This window comes from Manis pentadactyla, chromosome X (assembly GCF_030020395.1).
Source record: "Manis pentadactyla isolate mManPen7 chromosome X, mManPen7.hap1, whole genome shotgun sequence".
Lineage (NCBI taxonomy): Eukaryota > Metazoa > Chordata > Mammalia > Pholidota > Manidae > Manis > Manis pentadactyla.
Genome location: NC_080038.1, coordinates 57,919,626 through 57,937,384, shown reverse-complemented (window position 1 = coordinate 57,937,384; position 17,759 = coordinate 57,919,626). Strand labels below are relative to the sequence as shown.

The following is a 17,759-nucleotide window of genomic DNA, read 5'->3' as shown; positions in this document are numbered from 1 at the left end:
ATGGAATGTTACTCAGCCAAAGAAAAGAAAGAAATCCTGCCATTTGCAATAACATGGATGGAACTATCAGAGTATTACAATAAGTTAAATAAGGCAGGCAAAGATAAATACCATATGATCTCAGTTACATATGGAATCTAAATACAAAACAAAATGAAAAAAAAACAGCAGTAGACTCATGGGCACTGAGAAGTGACTGGTGGTTACCACGGAGTGTGGGTTGGGGTGTGTGTGTGAAGGGGATAAAGAGGCAAAAAATCTCGATCATAATATTACCTGGTCATGGGGATGAAAGTATAGCATATGGAATATAGTCAACAGTTTTGTAACACATTTCTATATTGACAGTAACTACACTAGGTGGGGTGTGGATTTAATAATGTATATAAATGTTTTGTACTTGAAAACAATATAATATTGTATATCAACTACACTTCAATAAAAAAAATCACCAGCCAATTCCCTGTTGCTATATCCAATGGGAAATTAGCTGTTTTTATCTTACTTATCTTTTCTGAAGGAGCTGAAATCTTCACCTTTTCATCTTTGAAACGATCTTAACATCTTTGATACCATCTTCTCCTGGTTTTCCTTGTAACTTCTGGCCCACTTTTTCTCAGGCTTAATTTTTAATCAGTACCTTCTTTAAAAAATTGGTCTTCTTCAGGTCTTACCCTAGGATTCCTAATGTCTCACTTAATATACTCTTCCAGGGTGAATGTTTTCATAATTAGCCTTCAATTAAAATTTAAATGTTGATGCCTTTCACATCTTTTCCTTAATCTAAACCTTTCTCTGGAGCTCCAGACCTTATGTCCATTAGATAACTCTCATTGTTTTACAGACATATCAAATTAAACAAATTCAGAGGTAAACTCATCATCATCCAATCTCCTCCATCCCAAATCAGCTTCCTTCCATGTTTTTTATCTTGGTGAATGACTCCACTGTTAACCTGGTTGTCAAAGATTAAACTCTGGGTATTATTTCTGAAATTTCTTCCAAAACTATTGGTGTCATTAAATTATCCTTCTCCTCTCACTTTCAATATCCCTTTAATCACTTAATATTTTTTATTCCACCTCACTGACCTCTTTAGAACCTATCTATCCCCTTTCTCATATTCCATTTTTCATTTCTCTTACTACTGGAAATTTACACATTGCATTCCCTGCATCTGAAACTTCATTTTCATTGCTTTTCTTCCATGCTATTCCTTTACCTGTGGGCTCATTTCTCATCTTTTAGATCTATAATTCCTTATTCAGCAACATCAGAATCACATGGGAACTTGTTTGAAATAGCAAATTCTTGAGCTCCATTCCAAGACCTACTGAATCAGAGGCTCTGAGGTTTGATCCCTGCAATCTATAGTTTAACAAGATTTCCAGGTGATTATGATGCATACTAAAATTTGAGAACTACTGACTTAGGTCTCATTTGTGGTGTCACCTACTCTAAGAAACCTTCCTTGACCACACTTTTAAAAACCCTATTTAACACTTAAAACACTGCATTATAGTAAGCAGTTTACTTGTCTGTCATAACAGCCAAAATTAATAAAGTATAGGAACACATATTACTTCCCACTGCATCCATAACTTCTAAAATTGTTCCTGTGCCAAGTAGGCCTCCAGGAAGCATTTATTCAATAAATAAATGGGTAAAAGAGAATGTGGTCAAAATTAGAATCATTCTATATTTAGTATTAGGAGCTTAGTATGTGACTGGAGTTAGGATTTTCTCCGTAGTAAGGTAACAAGAATTTCCTCTATAGTTGTGGTTAAAGATCAGTTTTGGTCTGGACAGGTCACTCTGTAGCCATGATTAGGTGCTCAGACTACAGCCAAGGTACACCTCAGATCTAGAGAGGGTTAGAAGCTCAATTTGTACTCAGAGTGAAAGCCAGTATAAGCCTCCAGTGTTAAGGATGTCTTTGATGAAACAAAACACCTAAGGTATGTAGCCTGTTCTCAGATTTAGAGAATGAGTATTTCATAGATGAACTCAGTCTATGGCTTAGTCGTGGCTAATATTCCCTGTTTCAATTATCTAGGAGCATTTTTTTAAGAAAGGGAAATATAGAGTACTAAAGCAGAGGTGCTACACATCTTTTGTCCATTAATTGTTCACACTCACCTGGCTCAGCAGCCAGTGGCCAGCTAATGCTAGATTCCAGCACTCCATGGGCATGCACAGAGTAGGGCCGGCTGGCATTATTCTTGAACACCACGGTGAGAATATCACCAACCTCTCCTCTGAGAAGTGGACCTAATATGCATGGGAGAAGGAAAAGTCTCATTAATAGAGGAGTAGAATAGGCACATTAAGGCATTAAAGAAAGAAACATATATAGGAGCTCCCTAGAATTAGGGGTTATCCCTGAGAAAGTATCCTTCTGAGACTGAAAGTCATGACTGGCTCCGTTTTTAAATTCAGAAACTCTTAAACTTATACTTCTACCAACAGGATGGGGACACTGCAGAAACAGGATTGTGTCTCTAATTACCCCCAATTTTCTCACTCCAATTTTCTGTATATATAATAGCTCAAGTTTCTAGATAATCAAGGCTCTGTGGAATCATTGTTGGTAGGAAGTGAGAGTTTGGCAAAGAATACAGAATTTCTGGAGTCTTTTCAAGGGCCAGTGTGTCTGCTCTCTGTGAGGATAAGAATGAGGAAATTCATTGGCCCCTACAAAAGTGAATAAACTGCAACAATAATTAAAGTGGGTGCTGTTCCTAACTTACCATGCCTTTAGTATTTTTTTATCATGGCATCATTAATATACAATCACACGAGCAACATTGTGGTTACTAGATACCCCCCATTATTAAGTCCCCACCACATACCCCATTACAGTGACTGTACATAGTAAGATGCTATAAGGTCACCACTTGTCTTCCATGTGCCTTACTTCCTTACCCATGCCTCCCCTATACTATGTGTGCTAATCATAATGGCCCTTAATCCTTTTATCCATCCCTTCCCACCCCCCCAATACCTTTCCCTTTGGTAAATGTTACTCAATTCAAGGGTTCTGTGAGTCTGCTGCTGTTTTGTTCCTTAAGTTTTTGCTTTGTTATACTCCACAAATGAGTGAAATCATTTGGTACTTGTCTTTCTCCACCTGGCTTATTTCACTGAGCATAATACCCTCTAGTGCCATCCATATTGATGTAAATGGTAGGATTTGTTTTCTTCCTAGGGCTGAATAATATTCCATTGTGTGTATGTACCACATCTTCTTTATCCATTCATCTACTGATGGACACTAATGTTGCTTCCATTTCCTGGCTATTGTAAATAGTGCTGTGATAAACATAGGGGTGCATATGTCTTTTTAAATCTGGGGTCTTGTTTCCTTAGGGCACATTCCTAGGAGTCAAATGGTATTTATACTTTTAGTTTTTTGAGGAAACTCCATACTGCTTCCCACAATGGTTGAACTAATTTACATTCCCACCAGCAGTGTAGGAAGGTTCCGCTTTCACCACATACTCACCAGCATTTGTTGTTGTTTCTCTTTTGGATGTTGGCCATGATAACTGGTGTGAAGTGATATATCATTGTGGTTTTAATTTGCATTTCTCTGATGATTAGCAATGTGGAGAATCTTTTGATGTGTCTGTTGGCCATCTGAATTTCTTCTTTGGAGAAGTGTCTGTTCAGATACTCTGCCCATTTTTAGTCGGATTATTTGCTTTTTGTTTGTTGAGGGGCATGAGCTCTTTATATATTTTGGATGTCAACCCCTTGTCTGATATGTCATTTATTAATATATTCTTCCATACTGTAGGATGCCTTTTTGTTTTACTATTGGTGTCCTTTACTATACAGAAGCTATTTAGCTTGATGTAGTCCCACTTGTTTATTTTTGCTTTGTTTCCCGTGCATGTGGAGATATGCTCATGAAATAGTTGCTCATGTTTATATTCAAGAGAGTTTTGCCTATGTTTTCTTCTAAGAGTTTAATGGTTTCATGACTTACATTTATGTTTTTTATCCATTTCGAGTTTACTTTTGTGTATGGAGTTAGAAAGTAATCCAGTTTCATTCTCTTGCATGTAGCTGTCCAGTTTTGCCAACACCAGCTGTTGAAGAGGCAGTCATTTCCCCATTGTATATCCATGGCTCCTTTATCATATAATTACTTGACCATATATGCTTGGGTTAATATCTGGGCTCTCTATTCTATTCCATTGATCTATGGGTCTGTTCTTGTGCCAGTACCAAATTGTCTTGATTACTGTAACTTTGTAATATAACTTGAAGTTGGGAAGAAATACTTACCCTGCTTAATCTTCCCTCTCAGAATTGCTTTGGCTATTTGGGGTCTTTTGTGGTTCCATATGAATTTTAGAACTATTTGTTACAGTTCGTTGAAGAATGCTGTCAGTGTTATGATAGGGATTGCATTGAATCTGTAGACTGCTTTAGGCAGGATGGTCATTTTGATAATATTAATTCTTTCTACCCAAGAGCATGGGACATGTTTCCATTTATTAGTGTCTTCTTTAATTTCTCTCAAGACTGTCTTGTATTTTTCAGGGTACAGATCATTCACTTCCTTGGTTAGGTTTATTCCTAAATATTTTATAATTTTTGATTCAATAGTGAATGAAATTGTTTTCCTGATTTCTCTTACTGCTAGTTCATCTTTAATGTATAGGAATGCAACAGATTTCTGTGTATTAACTTTGTATCCTGCAAATTTGCTGAATTCAGACATAAGTTATAGTAATTTTGGAGTGGATTCTTTAGGGTTTTTTTTTAATTTTGGTATCATTAATCTGCAATTACAGGAAGAACATTATGTTTACTAGGTTCCCCCCTTTAACAAGTCCCCCCACATACCCCTTCACAGTCACTGTCCATCTGTGTAGTAAGATGATGTAATATCACTACTTGTCTTCTCTCTGTTGCGCAGCCCTCCACGTGCCCCACACACACTATACATGCTAATCATAATGCCCTCTTTATTTTTCCCTGCCCTTACCCCTCCCTTCACACCCATGGTCCCCAGACCCTTTCCCTTTGCTAACTATTAGTCCATTCTTGGGTTCTGTGATTCTGCTGCTGTTTTGTTCCTTCAGTTTTCCTTTGTTCTTATACTCCACATATGAGTGAAATCATTTGGTACTTGTCCTTCTCCACTGGGCTTATTTCACTGAGCATAATATCCTCTAGCACCATCCATGTTGTTGCGAATGGTAGGATCTGTTTTTTCTTATGGCTGCATAATATTCCATTGTGTATATGTACCACCTCTTCTTTATCCATTCATCTACTGATGGACATTTAGGTTGCTTCCATATCTTGGCTATTGTAAACAGTGAAGTGATAAACATAGGGGTGTATCTATCTTTTACAACTGGAGTGCTGCATTCTTAGGGTAAATTCCTAGAAGTGGAATTCCTGGGAGAAATGGTATTACTATTTTGAGCATTCTGAGGAAACTCCATACTGCTTTCCACAATGGTTGAACTAGTTTACATTCCCACTAGCAGTGTAGGAGGGTTCCCCTTTCTCCACAACCTCGCCAACATTTCTTGTTGTTTGTCTTTTCAATGATGGTGATCCTTACTGGTGTGAGGTGATATCTCATTGTGGTTTTAATTTGCATTTCTCTTATGATTAGCGATGTGAAGCATCTTTTCATGTGCCTGTTGGCCATCTGGATTTCTTCTTTACAGAAATGTCTATTCAGCTCCTCTGCCCATTTTTTAATTGGATTATTTGCTTCTTGTTTATTGAGGTGTGTGAGCTCTTTAAATATTTTGGATGTTAATCCTTTATCAGATCTGTCATTTATGAATATGTTCCCCCATACTGTAGGATACCTTTTTGTTCTATTGATGGTGTCCTTTGCTGTACAGAAGCTTTTTAGCTTGATATAGTCCCACTTGTTCATTTATGCCTTTATTTCCCTTGCCTGGGGAGATATGTTCTTGAAGAAGTCACTCATGTTTATGTCCATGAGATTTTTGCCTATGTTTATTTATAAGAGTTTTATGGTTTCATAACTTACGTTCAGGTCTTTGATCCACTTGGAGTTTACTTTTCTGTATGGGTTTAAACAGTGATCCAGTTTCATTCTCTTCCATGGAGCTGTCCATTTTTGCCAGCACCATCTGTTGAAGAGACTGTCATTTCCCCATTGAATGTCCATGGCTCCTTTATCAAATATTAGTTGGCCATATATGTTTGGGTTAATGTCTGGAGTCTCTATTCCACTGCTCTGTGACACTGTTCTTGTTCCAGTACCAAATTGACTTGATCACTATGGCTTTGCAGTAGAGATTGAAGTTGGGAGCGAGATCCCCCCAACTTTACTCTTCCTTCTCAGGATTACATTGGCTATTCGTGGTCTTTGACAGTTCCATATGAATCTTTGAACTATATGTTCCAGTTCATTAAAGAATGCTGTTGGTAATTTGATAAGGATTGCATCAAATTTGTATATGGATTTGGGAAGGATGGCCATTTTGACGATATTAATTCTTCCTAGCCAGGAGCATGGGATGGGTTTCCATTTGTTAGTGACCTCTTTAATTTCTCTTAAGAGTGTCTTGTAGTTTTCAGGGTATAGGTGTTTCACTTCCTTGGTTAGGTTTATTCCTAGGTATTGTATTTTTTGATGCTATTGTGAATGGAATTGTTTTCCTGATTTCTCTTTCTCTTAGTTCATTGTTAGTGTATAGGAAAGCCACAGATTTCTGTGTGTTAATTTTGTATCCTGAAACTTTGCTTTATTCCAACATCAGTTCTAGCAGTTTTGCAGTGGAGTCTTTATTGGTTTTATGTACAATATCATGTCATCTGCAAATAGTGACAGTGTGACTTCTTCTTTACCAATCTGGATTCTTTGTATTCCTTTGTTTTGTCTAATTGCCGTGGCTAGGACCTCCAGTACCACGTTAAATAAGAGTGGGGCGAGTGGGCATCCCTGTCTTGTTCCCGATCGCAGAGGAAAAGCTTTCAGCCTCTTGCTGTTCAGTATGATGTTAGCTGTGGGTTTGTCATATATGGCCTTTATGGTGCTCAGGTGTTTGCCCTCTATGCCCATTTTGTTGAGAGTTTTTATCATGAATGGATGTTGAATTTTGTCGAATGCTTTTTCAGCATCTATGGAGATGATCATGTGGCTTTTGTCCTTTTTGTTGATGTGGTGGATGATGTTGATGGATTTTCTAATGTTGTACCATCCTTGCATCCCTGGGATGAATCCCACTTGGTCATGTTGTATGATCCACTTGATGTATTTTTGAATTCAGTTTGCTAATATTTTGTTGAGTATTTTTGCATCTACGTTCATCAGGGATATTGGTCTGTAGTTTTCTTTTTTGGTGGGGTCTTTGCCTGGTTTTGGTATTAGGGTGATGTTGGCTTTATAGAAAGAGTTTGGGAGTATTCCCTCCTCTTCTATTTTTTGGAAAACTTTATGAAGAATGGGTGTTTTGTCTTCTCTGTCTGTCTGATAAAATTTGGAGGTAAACGCATCTGGCCCGGGGGTTTTGTTCTTGGATAGTTTATTAATAACTGATTCAATTTCATTGCTGGTAATTGGTCTGTTTAGATTTTCTGTTTCTTTCTGGGTCTGTCTTGGAAGATTGTATTTTTCCTGGAAGATGTCCATTTCTCCTAGGTTTCCCAGCTTGTTAGCATACAGGTTTTCATAGTACTGTCTAATAATTCTTTGTATTTCTGTGGGGTCCGTCATGATTTTTCCTTTCTCGTTTCTGATTCTCTTGATGTGTGTTGACACTCTTTTCCTCTTAATAAGTCTGGCTAGAGGCTTATCTATTTTGTTTATTTTCTCGATGAATCAGCTCTTGGTTTCATTGATTTTTTCCATTGTTTTATTCTTCTCAATTTTATTTATTTCTTCTCTGATCTTTATTATGTCCCTCTGTCTGCTGACCTTAGGCCTCATTTGTTCTTCTTTTTCCAATTTCGATTATTGTGACATTAGACTATTCATTTTGGATTGTTCTTCCTTCTTCAAATATGCCTGGATTGCTATATACTTTCCTCTTAAGACTGCTTTTGCTGCATCCCACAGAAGTCGGGGCTTTGTGTTATTGTTGTCATTTGTTTCCATATATTGCTGGATCTCCATTTTAATTTGGTCATTGAGCCATTGATTATTTAGGAGCATGTTTTAAAACTCTATGTGTTTGTGAGCCTTTTTGCTTTCTTTGTACAATTTATTTCTAGATTTATACTTTTGTGTTCTGAAAACTTGGCTGGTAGGATTTCAATCTTTTGGAATTTACTGAGGTTCTTTTTGTGGCGTAGTATGTGGTCTATTCTGGAGAATGTTCCATGTGCACTTGAGAAGAATGTGTATCCTGTTGCTTTTGGATGTACAGTTGTATAGATGTCTATTAGGTCCATCTGTTCTAGCGTGTTTTTCAGTGCCTCTGTGTCCTTACTTATTTTCTGTCTGGTGGATCTGTCCTTTGGAATGAGTGGCGTGTTAAAGTTTCCCAAAATGAATGCACTGAATTCTCTTTCCTCCTTTAATTCAGTTAGTATTTGTTTCATATATATTGGTGCTCCTGTATTGGGTGCATATATATTTATAATGGTTATATCCTCTTGTTGGACTGAGCCCTTTGTCATTATGTAATGTCCTTCTTTATCTCTTATTACTTTCTTTATTTTGAAGTCTATTTTGTCTGATACTAGTATTGCAACACCTGCTTTTTTCTCTCTGTTGTTTGCATGAAACATCTTTCTCCAACCCTTGACTTTTAATCTGTGTATGTCTTTGCATTTGAGGTGAGTCTCTTCTAAGCACCATGTAGATGTGCCTTTCTTTTTTATCCATTCTATTACTCTGTGTCTTTTGATTGGTGCATTCAGTCCATTTACATTTAAGGTGATTATTGGAAGATATGTACTTACTGCCATTGTAAGCTTTAGATTTGTGGTTACCAAAGGTTCAAGGTTAGCTTGTTTACTACCTTACTGTCTGACCTCTCTCGCTTATTGAGCTGTTATAAACACAGTCTGATTATTTCTTTCCCTTCTTCTTCCACCTCCTCCTTGGCGACCCTTCTGGGCAGCTGTGTGGCAGCTGCGGCCTTTGAGTCTGGCCCAGGTGGCTGTGCGTTGGGCTTGTATTCCAGTCAGCTCCTGAGAGCACGCCTGCTCCCTCTGGCTCCGCTTCAGGTGCGCACAGGGCTCTTCCGTGCAGGCTTCTACCAGGCTGTGGTTTCATTGCCACCAGTGCACTCGAGCCGTGCCCGGGCTCTTCAGTCACGCCACTGTGGCCTAGCCCAAGCCTCTCCTGTGGCGCACGGATCTGCCCTCAGTTCCTTCCAGTGCTGCTGTCCCCGGCGTGTGCTACTATTCTCCTGCTACTGGGCCCATGTGTCCGGGTCCGTGCCAGCTGGAGGAACGACTGGCAGGCTGCCTAGTGCTGTGAGGGGCTTCAGAGCTGTACTGCCTCCATTTAGGGCGCCGAAGTTTCTCCAGTACTCCCACCTACTGAAACAACTTCGTCCAGCTATGGGGTCCCTGTCTCTTTAAGACTTGCAGTAAGCACTCGCTTTTCTTTTGTCTCAGGGGTGCCGGTTGCTTTTCCGTTTCTCTAATATCCAGTACCCTGTGCACCTTGTGTCTGCATTCCTGGTGCGGATTTCTAGAGCTGGTTGTTTAGCAGTCCTGGGCTTTCACTCCCTCCCCGTTCTGACTCCTTTCTTCCTGCCAGGTTTTGGGGTGGGGGAGTGTTCAGGTCCCTCCTGGCCACGGCTTGTATCTTACCCCCTTCATGTAATGCTGAGTTCTCACAGATGTAGATGTATCCTGGCTGTTGTACTGCATCCACTGGTGTCTATTTTAGGAATAGTTGTATTTATTGTATTTTCATAAATATATATGTTTTAGGGAGGAAATTTGCTCTGAACTACTCACGCTGCCATCTTTCCATCTCTTTAGGGTTTTTTATGTACAATACCATGTCATCTGAAAAGAGTGACAGTTTGACTTCTTTACCTATCTGGATGCCTTTTATTTCTTTGTGTTTTCTGATTGTCTTGGCTAGGACCTCCAGTACTATGTTGAGTAAAAGTGGGGAGAATGGGCATTATTCCGATCTTTTTTCTGATCTTGGAGGAAAAGCTTTCAGCTTTTCATTTTTAAGTGTGATGTTAGCTGTGGGTTTGTCATATATGGCCTTTATTATGTTGAGGCACTTGCCATATATACCCATTTTGTGGAGACTTTTTATCATGAATGGGTGTTGAATTTTGTCAAATTCTTTTTCAACATTTATGGAGATGCTGGAAGATCATATGATTTTTGTCCTTTCTGTTGATATAAGGGATGCTGTTGATGGATTTTTTAATGTTGTACCATATTTGCATTTCTGAGGTGAATCCCACTTGATCATGATGTATGATCCTCTTGATGTATTTTTGAATTTAGTTTGCTAATATTTTGTTGAGTATTTTTCATCTATGTTCATCAGAAATAATGGTCTGTAGTTTTCTTTTTTTGTGATGTCTTTGCCTGGTTTTGGTATTAGAGTGATTCTGGCTTCACGGAATGAGTTTGGAAGTATTCCCTCCTCTTCTTTTTTTTTGGAAAACTTTAAGGAGGATGGGTATTATGTCTTCCCTAATGTCTGATAATATCCAGTGGTGAAGCCATCTGGTCTGGGGGTTTTGTTCTTGTGTATCTTTTTTATTACAGACTCAATTACATTGCTTGTTATTGCTCTGTTTAGATTTTCTGTTTCTTCCTGGATCAGTCTTGGAAGGTTGCATTTTTCTAGAAAATTGTCCATTTCTTCTAGGTTATCCAATTTGTTAGCATACAATTTTTCATAGTGTTCTCTAACAATTCTTTGTATTTCTGTGGTGTCTGTAGTGAATTTTTCTTTCTCATTTGTGATTATGTGTGTAGATTCTCTTTTTTTCTTGATAAGTTTGGCTAACGGTTTTTCTATTTTGTTTATTTTCTCAAAGAACCAGCTCTTGGTTTTATTAATTTTTTCTATTATTTTATTCTTCTCAATTTTATTTATTTATTGTCTGATCTTTATTATGTCCCCTTTCTACTGACTTTGGGCACCCTGACTTTAATATTTTAAAAAAATCTATCATGCTCAGAAATCTATAGATATAGAAGCCTGGAAAAACCTGGTTCATGATGCAACAGAATTCATGAATCTCCCCCCTTTCGTTCTTATTTTCATGGATGATTTGTAAAGTATGACTATATTTCTAGTATATCATCATGAAAACTTATAATGGGGAATGGGGAGGACTCCTGATATGACATAGTCTCCCTACTAGTTTCACAGTTTTTCTATGTACAAAGAGGGAAGTGAAAGCACCTTACCTAAAATTCCCAAGTGCTCCTCTGGTCCAGTCCTTGGCTGAGGGATCCTAAATGTACCATCAGTATATTCCCTGAATAGAGCTTTCTTGTATCTGGAACCCAGAAGTCCATCCTTGTTGCTCAGGAAGATGTTACCGTAACTAAAGGAATCCAAAAGACTGGTATTAGCACTTGGACCTCAAACCCTCATTTTCAGGTATGGAAAGCTAAGTCAGACCCAACCTCATATCAGATAGAAGAGGGATGGGACTTACTCTTTCTAATGTCAGATTTCCCACAACATTGCCTGCATAACTACAACTAAAGATGGAAGATTTCAATATCTATTTATGTTTTCTTCTTTGCCATCATCCTGATAGTAATTTGACATACAATTAGTATTGCAAGAACAATGGGATAAGAGTCAGAAGCCCTAGACTCTGGCCCCAGCCTTAGTGTTGTCTTACATGGAATTAGTCTGTCAAAAGGACAGTGTACAAGGAGGCAGGATAGTAGTAACTGTTTCTGCTGCTGGAGGATAAGGGATGGGAAGACATAGATAGGAAATGGAATCTCGCAAATTTTTCCTTATGGGATGCATTCCTGTTTACAAAGGGCTTTATTATTCATTTTAATCATTTGACATTTCTAATAGGCTGATAAGGTAGGTACGTCCCAGAGGTGGAATCAGTGATACAGAGGTAATGGGACTTGTTTTCATTGATACTGTCATGCAGAAAGGTAACCCAGATGTGGATTCAAGTCTTCTGTTCCTTACCTACCTCATTCTAGTCAAGTTCTCTCAAGTATATCACATCACTTTAAAGATGAGTAAACCAAGGCCCAGAGAATATAAATCACTTTTCCTAGGTTTCAGAACAAGTTGGCAAGAAGGCTTCAACTTTCAACAACCAACATAGAGACAAGAATTGACAAAGGGTAATGACAGCACAAAAATGAACTGTAGTGGAAATTGCCACTGTACCTTAGTTTTTATTCTCCCCTCCTTCCTTTTCAGTAATAAAATTACCTATGTTTTAGCTAAGCACATGGCTACCTAATCAGATATTACATTTCCTAGACTTTCTTGCAGGTAGATATGGTCATATGAATAAATTCAAGATGATGGGGTATGAGAAAGTGATGTATATAATTTCCAGGTCATACCATTACAGACAATACTGCTTGCCATGGATTTCTTTCCCCTTTCTTAATATCTGGGAATGACTACAACTGAAACGGGCATCTTCGTTCCCAAGATGAAAGCAGTTGTTATGGGTGACTAGTTAACCTACTAGCCCGCGACTGCTGATAATTTTGTTGTCATGTGAGCAAGACATAAAACAAATATAATTTATTTAAGCCACTCAATTTTGTGCTTTTGCTGCTATACAGCTTACCTGTAAATTAACGACATTTTGTCAAGAGGCAGCTGAGCTTGGCATATTCAGTCCCTTGAGTAAGTTCTCTAGAAATTTTAAGTCTCAGTATAGGTACTTCTGGATAACCAGAGGAAAGGAAAGATTAAAAGCATAAAGAAGTGGGAAAAGTATTTTATTTCAGCACCATAGTACAGTAATACAGAAGAAGCATGGACTTCCAGATTACGTACATACTAGTCTCTGGTTTAGAATTGTTGGTATCTTGTTAGGTGACTTTAGATAAGTACATCCACACCACAGAATTTCAGTAACTTTCTAAACTGTAAAATAGTCCAGAATCTATGAAAGTGTGATCTCTTTTTCTTTTCTTAAGCCTACCTTTCCTTCTCAGACTGGTTGTGCCATTCCAGTTCCCAGCTCCTATCAGGGCAATAGTCCCACTCCACCTCTTCTGCCATGATGTAGTAGATTCTTGCAGCTTGGTAGTGTTGGTGATGGGTAGCATGATGGCCAGGACACTGGGATACATTATATATTGCCCTCATCCCTGCTTCTCTATGGCTGCCTGCTTGGCAGTAAATCTCAAATGTGCCTGACGAAGGAAGAGAGAGCAAAATCTGAATCAGAATACCACCATGTAGTGCCCAGGGGATTTCTTTGCCTCTTTCTACACATACTGCAGAGAGTGGATAGATTCAGATAAAGTTCTTCTATGCATTAGATAAAATATTGTTACAAGTTTATTGAAAGCAATGAGCATAGAGGTTAAAACTCTGGCTCAAAAATTTCACTGCCTGGGTTTAAAACTAACTCTGCCACTAAGATAGCCAACTCTTCCCTGTGTACTGAGGGCTTTCCCAGTTTTAGTACTCAAAGTTCCATATCTCTGGAAACTCCTCAGTTCTGAGCAAATTGGAGTGGTTGATCACCCTATATGACATTAGTTAGAGGCAAGATTTATATGTTTCACTTCCTTCATGGTAAAATGGGGATCACTTTACATATTTCTTCAGATTATTTTATAATTAAATAAAATAGTATGCACACATTGCTTACCAGAGAATACAGTAAATGTTTAATAAGTGAATCTATAAATAAGTAAATAAAGGTGTAGTAATTACTTTCCAAGGAAGGTACTTACCAGCAGTCTCACTTTTCTACCAAGAGAGAAAGAAACAAAGGGTGAGCTTAAATAGGTGTTTTTAAAAAGTGCATCTTGGGATCACGGGAAGAAGGCAGCATGAGTAGTTCAGAGGAAATCTCCCCAAAACATATATATTTATGAAAATACAATAAATACAACTATCCCTGAAAGAGACACCAGTGGATGCAGTACAACAGCCAGAATACATCTACATCTGCGAGAACTCAGCATCAAACGAAGGGGGTAAGATACAAGCCGTGGCCAGGAGGGACCCGAACACTCCCCCACCCCAAAACCTGGCAGGAAGAAAGGAGTCAGAACGGGGAGGGAGTGAAAGCCCAGGACTGCTAAACAACCAGCTCTAGAAATCCGCACCTGGAACGCAGACACAAGGTGCACGGGGTACTGGATAGTAGAGAAATGGAAAAGCAATACCTGTGGGCAGGTCCCCGTAACTGGCGCCCCTGAGACAAAAGAAAAGCGAGTGCTTTCTGCAAGTCTTAAAGAGACAGGGACCCCATAGCTGGATGAAGTTGTCCCAGCAGCTGGGAATACCGGGGAAACTTAGGTGCCCCAAATGGAGGCAGTGCAGCTCTGAAGCCCCTCACACTACTAAGCAGCCTGCCAGCCATTCCTCAAACTGGCGTGGACCCAGAAACACGGACCCAGTAGCAGGAGAGTAGCAGCGCGCACCGGGGGCGGAAGCTCTGGAAGGAACCAAGAGCAGATCCGTGCACCACAGGAGAGGTTTGGGCTAGGCCACAGAGGCGAGACCGAACAGCCTGGGCGCAGCTCGCGTGCACTGGTGGCAGTGAAGACACAGCTCGGTAGAAGCCTGCACAGAAGAGACCCAGGCACACCTGCAGCAGAGCCAGAGGGAGCAAGCACACTTCCCAGCCCAATGCACAGCCACCCGGGCCAGACCCAAAGGCCGCTGCTGCCACACAGCTGCCTAGCAGGGTTGCTGCTAGCATGGAGGAATGCACCTGGCATGCCTGCCACTACCTGCAGGGCTCCGTGATGCTCTGACAGACACCCCGCTCACAGAAGCTTAGGAGATTAACTCAGTGGCTGCTCCAGTAGTGCACGTAGCAGTCACAGGCAGCGGAGAAGGGCAAGGCATCCAGCAAGCAGGGAAGGACTTTCTTCTCCAGGCTGACACACACACAACCTGCCTACAGCCACTGCTATCACCTTGAAAAGGCAAAAATATCTGGTCCAGTCGAAGATAGTTACACCTGAGAAAGGATCTGCAGAGGCAGACCTAACCACTCTCCCTGAAAAAGAATTCAAAATAAAAATCATAAACATGTTGAAAGAGCTGCAGAGAAATATGCAAGAGCTAAGGGATGAAGTCCAGAGGGAGATAACAGATGTCCAGAGGAAGATTACATAAGTGAAACAAACTCTGGGAGGATTAATAAGCAGAATGGATTAAATGCAAAATGCCACTAATGGAATAGAAACCAGAGAACAGGAATGCATAGAAGCTGATGCAGAGAGATAAAAGGATCTCCAGGAATGAAACAATATTAAGAGAACTGTGTGACCAATCCAAAAGGAATAATATCCACATTATAGGGTTACCAGAGGAAGAAGAGAGAGAAAAAGAGATAGAAAGTGTCTTTGGATAAATACTTCCTGAGAACTTCCACAAACTGGGGGAGGAAATAGTTGCTCAGATTACGGAGGCACACAGAACTCCCGAGAGACGGGATCCAAAGAGGTCAACACCAAGACACATAATAATTAAAATAGCAAAGATCAAGGACAGGGACCTAGTATTAAAGGCTGCCAGAGAGAGTAAAAAGTCACCTACAAAGGAAAACCCATCAGGCTATGATCAGACTTCTCAACAGAAACCTTACAGGCCAGAAGAGAAAGGCATGATATATTTAATGCAATGAAACAGAAAGGCCTTGAACCAAGGATACTGTATCCAGCATGATTATCATTTAAATATGAAGGAGGGATTAAACAATTCCCAGACAAGAAAAAGTTTAGGGAATTTGCCTCCCACAAATCACCTCTACAGGATATCTTAGAGGAACTACTCTAGATGGGAGCACTCCTAAAAGGAGCACAGAACAAAACACACAACATATGAAGAATGGAGGAGGAGGAATGAGAGGGGAGAGAAATAATCATCAGACTGTGTTTATAACAGCTCAATAAGCGAGAGAGGTCAGACAGTAAGGTAGTAAACAAGCTAACCTTGCACCTTTGGTAACCATAAATCTAAAGCCTGCAACGGCAATAAGTACATATCTTTCAATAATCACCCTAAATGTAAATGGATTGAATGCACCAATCAAAAGACACAGAGTAATAGAATGGATAAAAAAAGAAAGACACATCTATATGCTGTTTAGAAGAGACTCACCTCAAACCCAAAGGCATGCACAGATTAAAGTCAAGGGTTGGAGAAAGATTTTCATGCAAACAACAGAAAGAAAAAAGCAGGTGTTGCAATACCAGTATCAGACAAAATAGACTTCAAAATAAAGAAAGTAATAAGAGATAAAGAAGGACATTACATAATGATAAAGGGCTCAGTCCAACAAGAGGATATAACCATTATAAACATATATGCACCCAATACAGGAGCACCAGCATATGCGAAACAAATACTAACAGAATTAAAGGAGGATATAGAATGCAACGCATTCCTTTTGGGAGATTTCAACACACCATTCACTCCAAAGGACAGATCCAGCAGACAGAAAATAAGTAAGGACACAGAGGCACTGAACAACACACTAAAACAGATGGACCTACTAGACATCTATAGAACTGTACATCCAAAAGCAACAAGATACACATTCTTTTCAAGTGTACATGGAACATTCTCCAGAGTAGACCACATAATAGGCCACAAAAAGAACCTCAGTAAATTCCAAAGGATTGAAATCCTACCAACCAACTTTTCATACCACAACGGTATAAAACTAGAAATAAATTGTGCAAAGAAAGCAAAAAGGCTCACAAACACATGGAGGCTTAACAACATGCTCCTAAACAATCATTGGATCAATGACCAAATTAAAATGGAGTTCCAGAAGTATATGGAAACAAGTGACGGCAATAACACAAAGCCCCAAATTCTGTGGGATGAAGCAAAAGCAGTCTTAAGAGGAAAGTATATAGCAATCCAGGCATATTTAAAGAAGGAAGAACAATCCCACATGAATAGTCTATAGTCACAGTTATCTAAATTGGAAAAAGAAGAACAAATGAGGCCTAAGGTCAGCAGCCAGAGGGACATAATAAAGATCAGAGAAGAAATAAATAAAATTGAGAATAAAACAATAGAAAAAGTCAATGAAACCAAGAGCTGGATCTTCAAGAAAATAAACAAAATAGATAAGCCTCTAACTAGACTTATTAAGAGGAAAAGAGAGTCAACACACATCAACATAATTAGAAACGGGAAAGGAATAATCACAACGGACACCATATAAATACAAAGAATTATTAGAGAATTCTTTGAAAACCTATATGCTAACAAGCTGAAAAACCTAGGAGAAATGGACAACTTCTTAGAAAAATACAACCTTCCAAAACTGACCCAGAAAGAAACAGAAAATCTAAACAGACCAACTAACAGCAATGAAATTGAATCAGTAATCAAACAACTACTCAATAACAAAACCCCCGGGCCAAATGGATTTACCTCAGAATTTTATCAAACATACAGAGAAGATATAACAATCTTTCTCCTTAAAGTTTTCCAAAAAATAGAATAGGAGGGAATACTCCCAAACTCATTCAATGAAGCCAACATCACCCTAATAACAATACCAGGCAAAGACCCCACCAAAAAGAAAATTACAGACCAATATCCCTGATGAATGTAGATGCAAAAATACTCAATAAAATATTAGCAAACCTAATTTAAA

At 39.1% G+C, this 17,759-nt stretch overlaps 1 protein-coding gene across 2 annotated transcripts in view; it reads right to left on the bottom strand.

Moving 5' to 3' along the window:
* The window catches only part of HEPH (hephaestin), a 116,102-nt gene that overhangs the window by 48,763 nt on the left and 49,580 nt on the right, over positions 1-17,759 (bottom strand). For both annotated transcript variants that reach the window (XM_036892750.2, XM_036892752.2), the window contains exons 12-14: positions 13,095-13,308; positions 11,356-11,495; positions 2,140-2,271 (exon numbers count right to left, since the gene is read on the bottom strand). In XM_036892750.2, the coding sequence (XP_036748645.2) occupies positions 2,140-2,271; positions 11,356-11,495; positions 13,095-13,308 (486 nt within the window). The remainder of the gene's footprint in view (positions 1-2,139; positions 2,272-11,355; positions 11,496-13,094; positions 13,309-17,759) is intronic.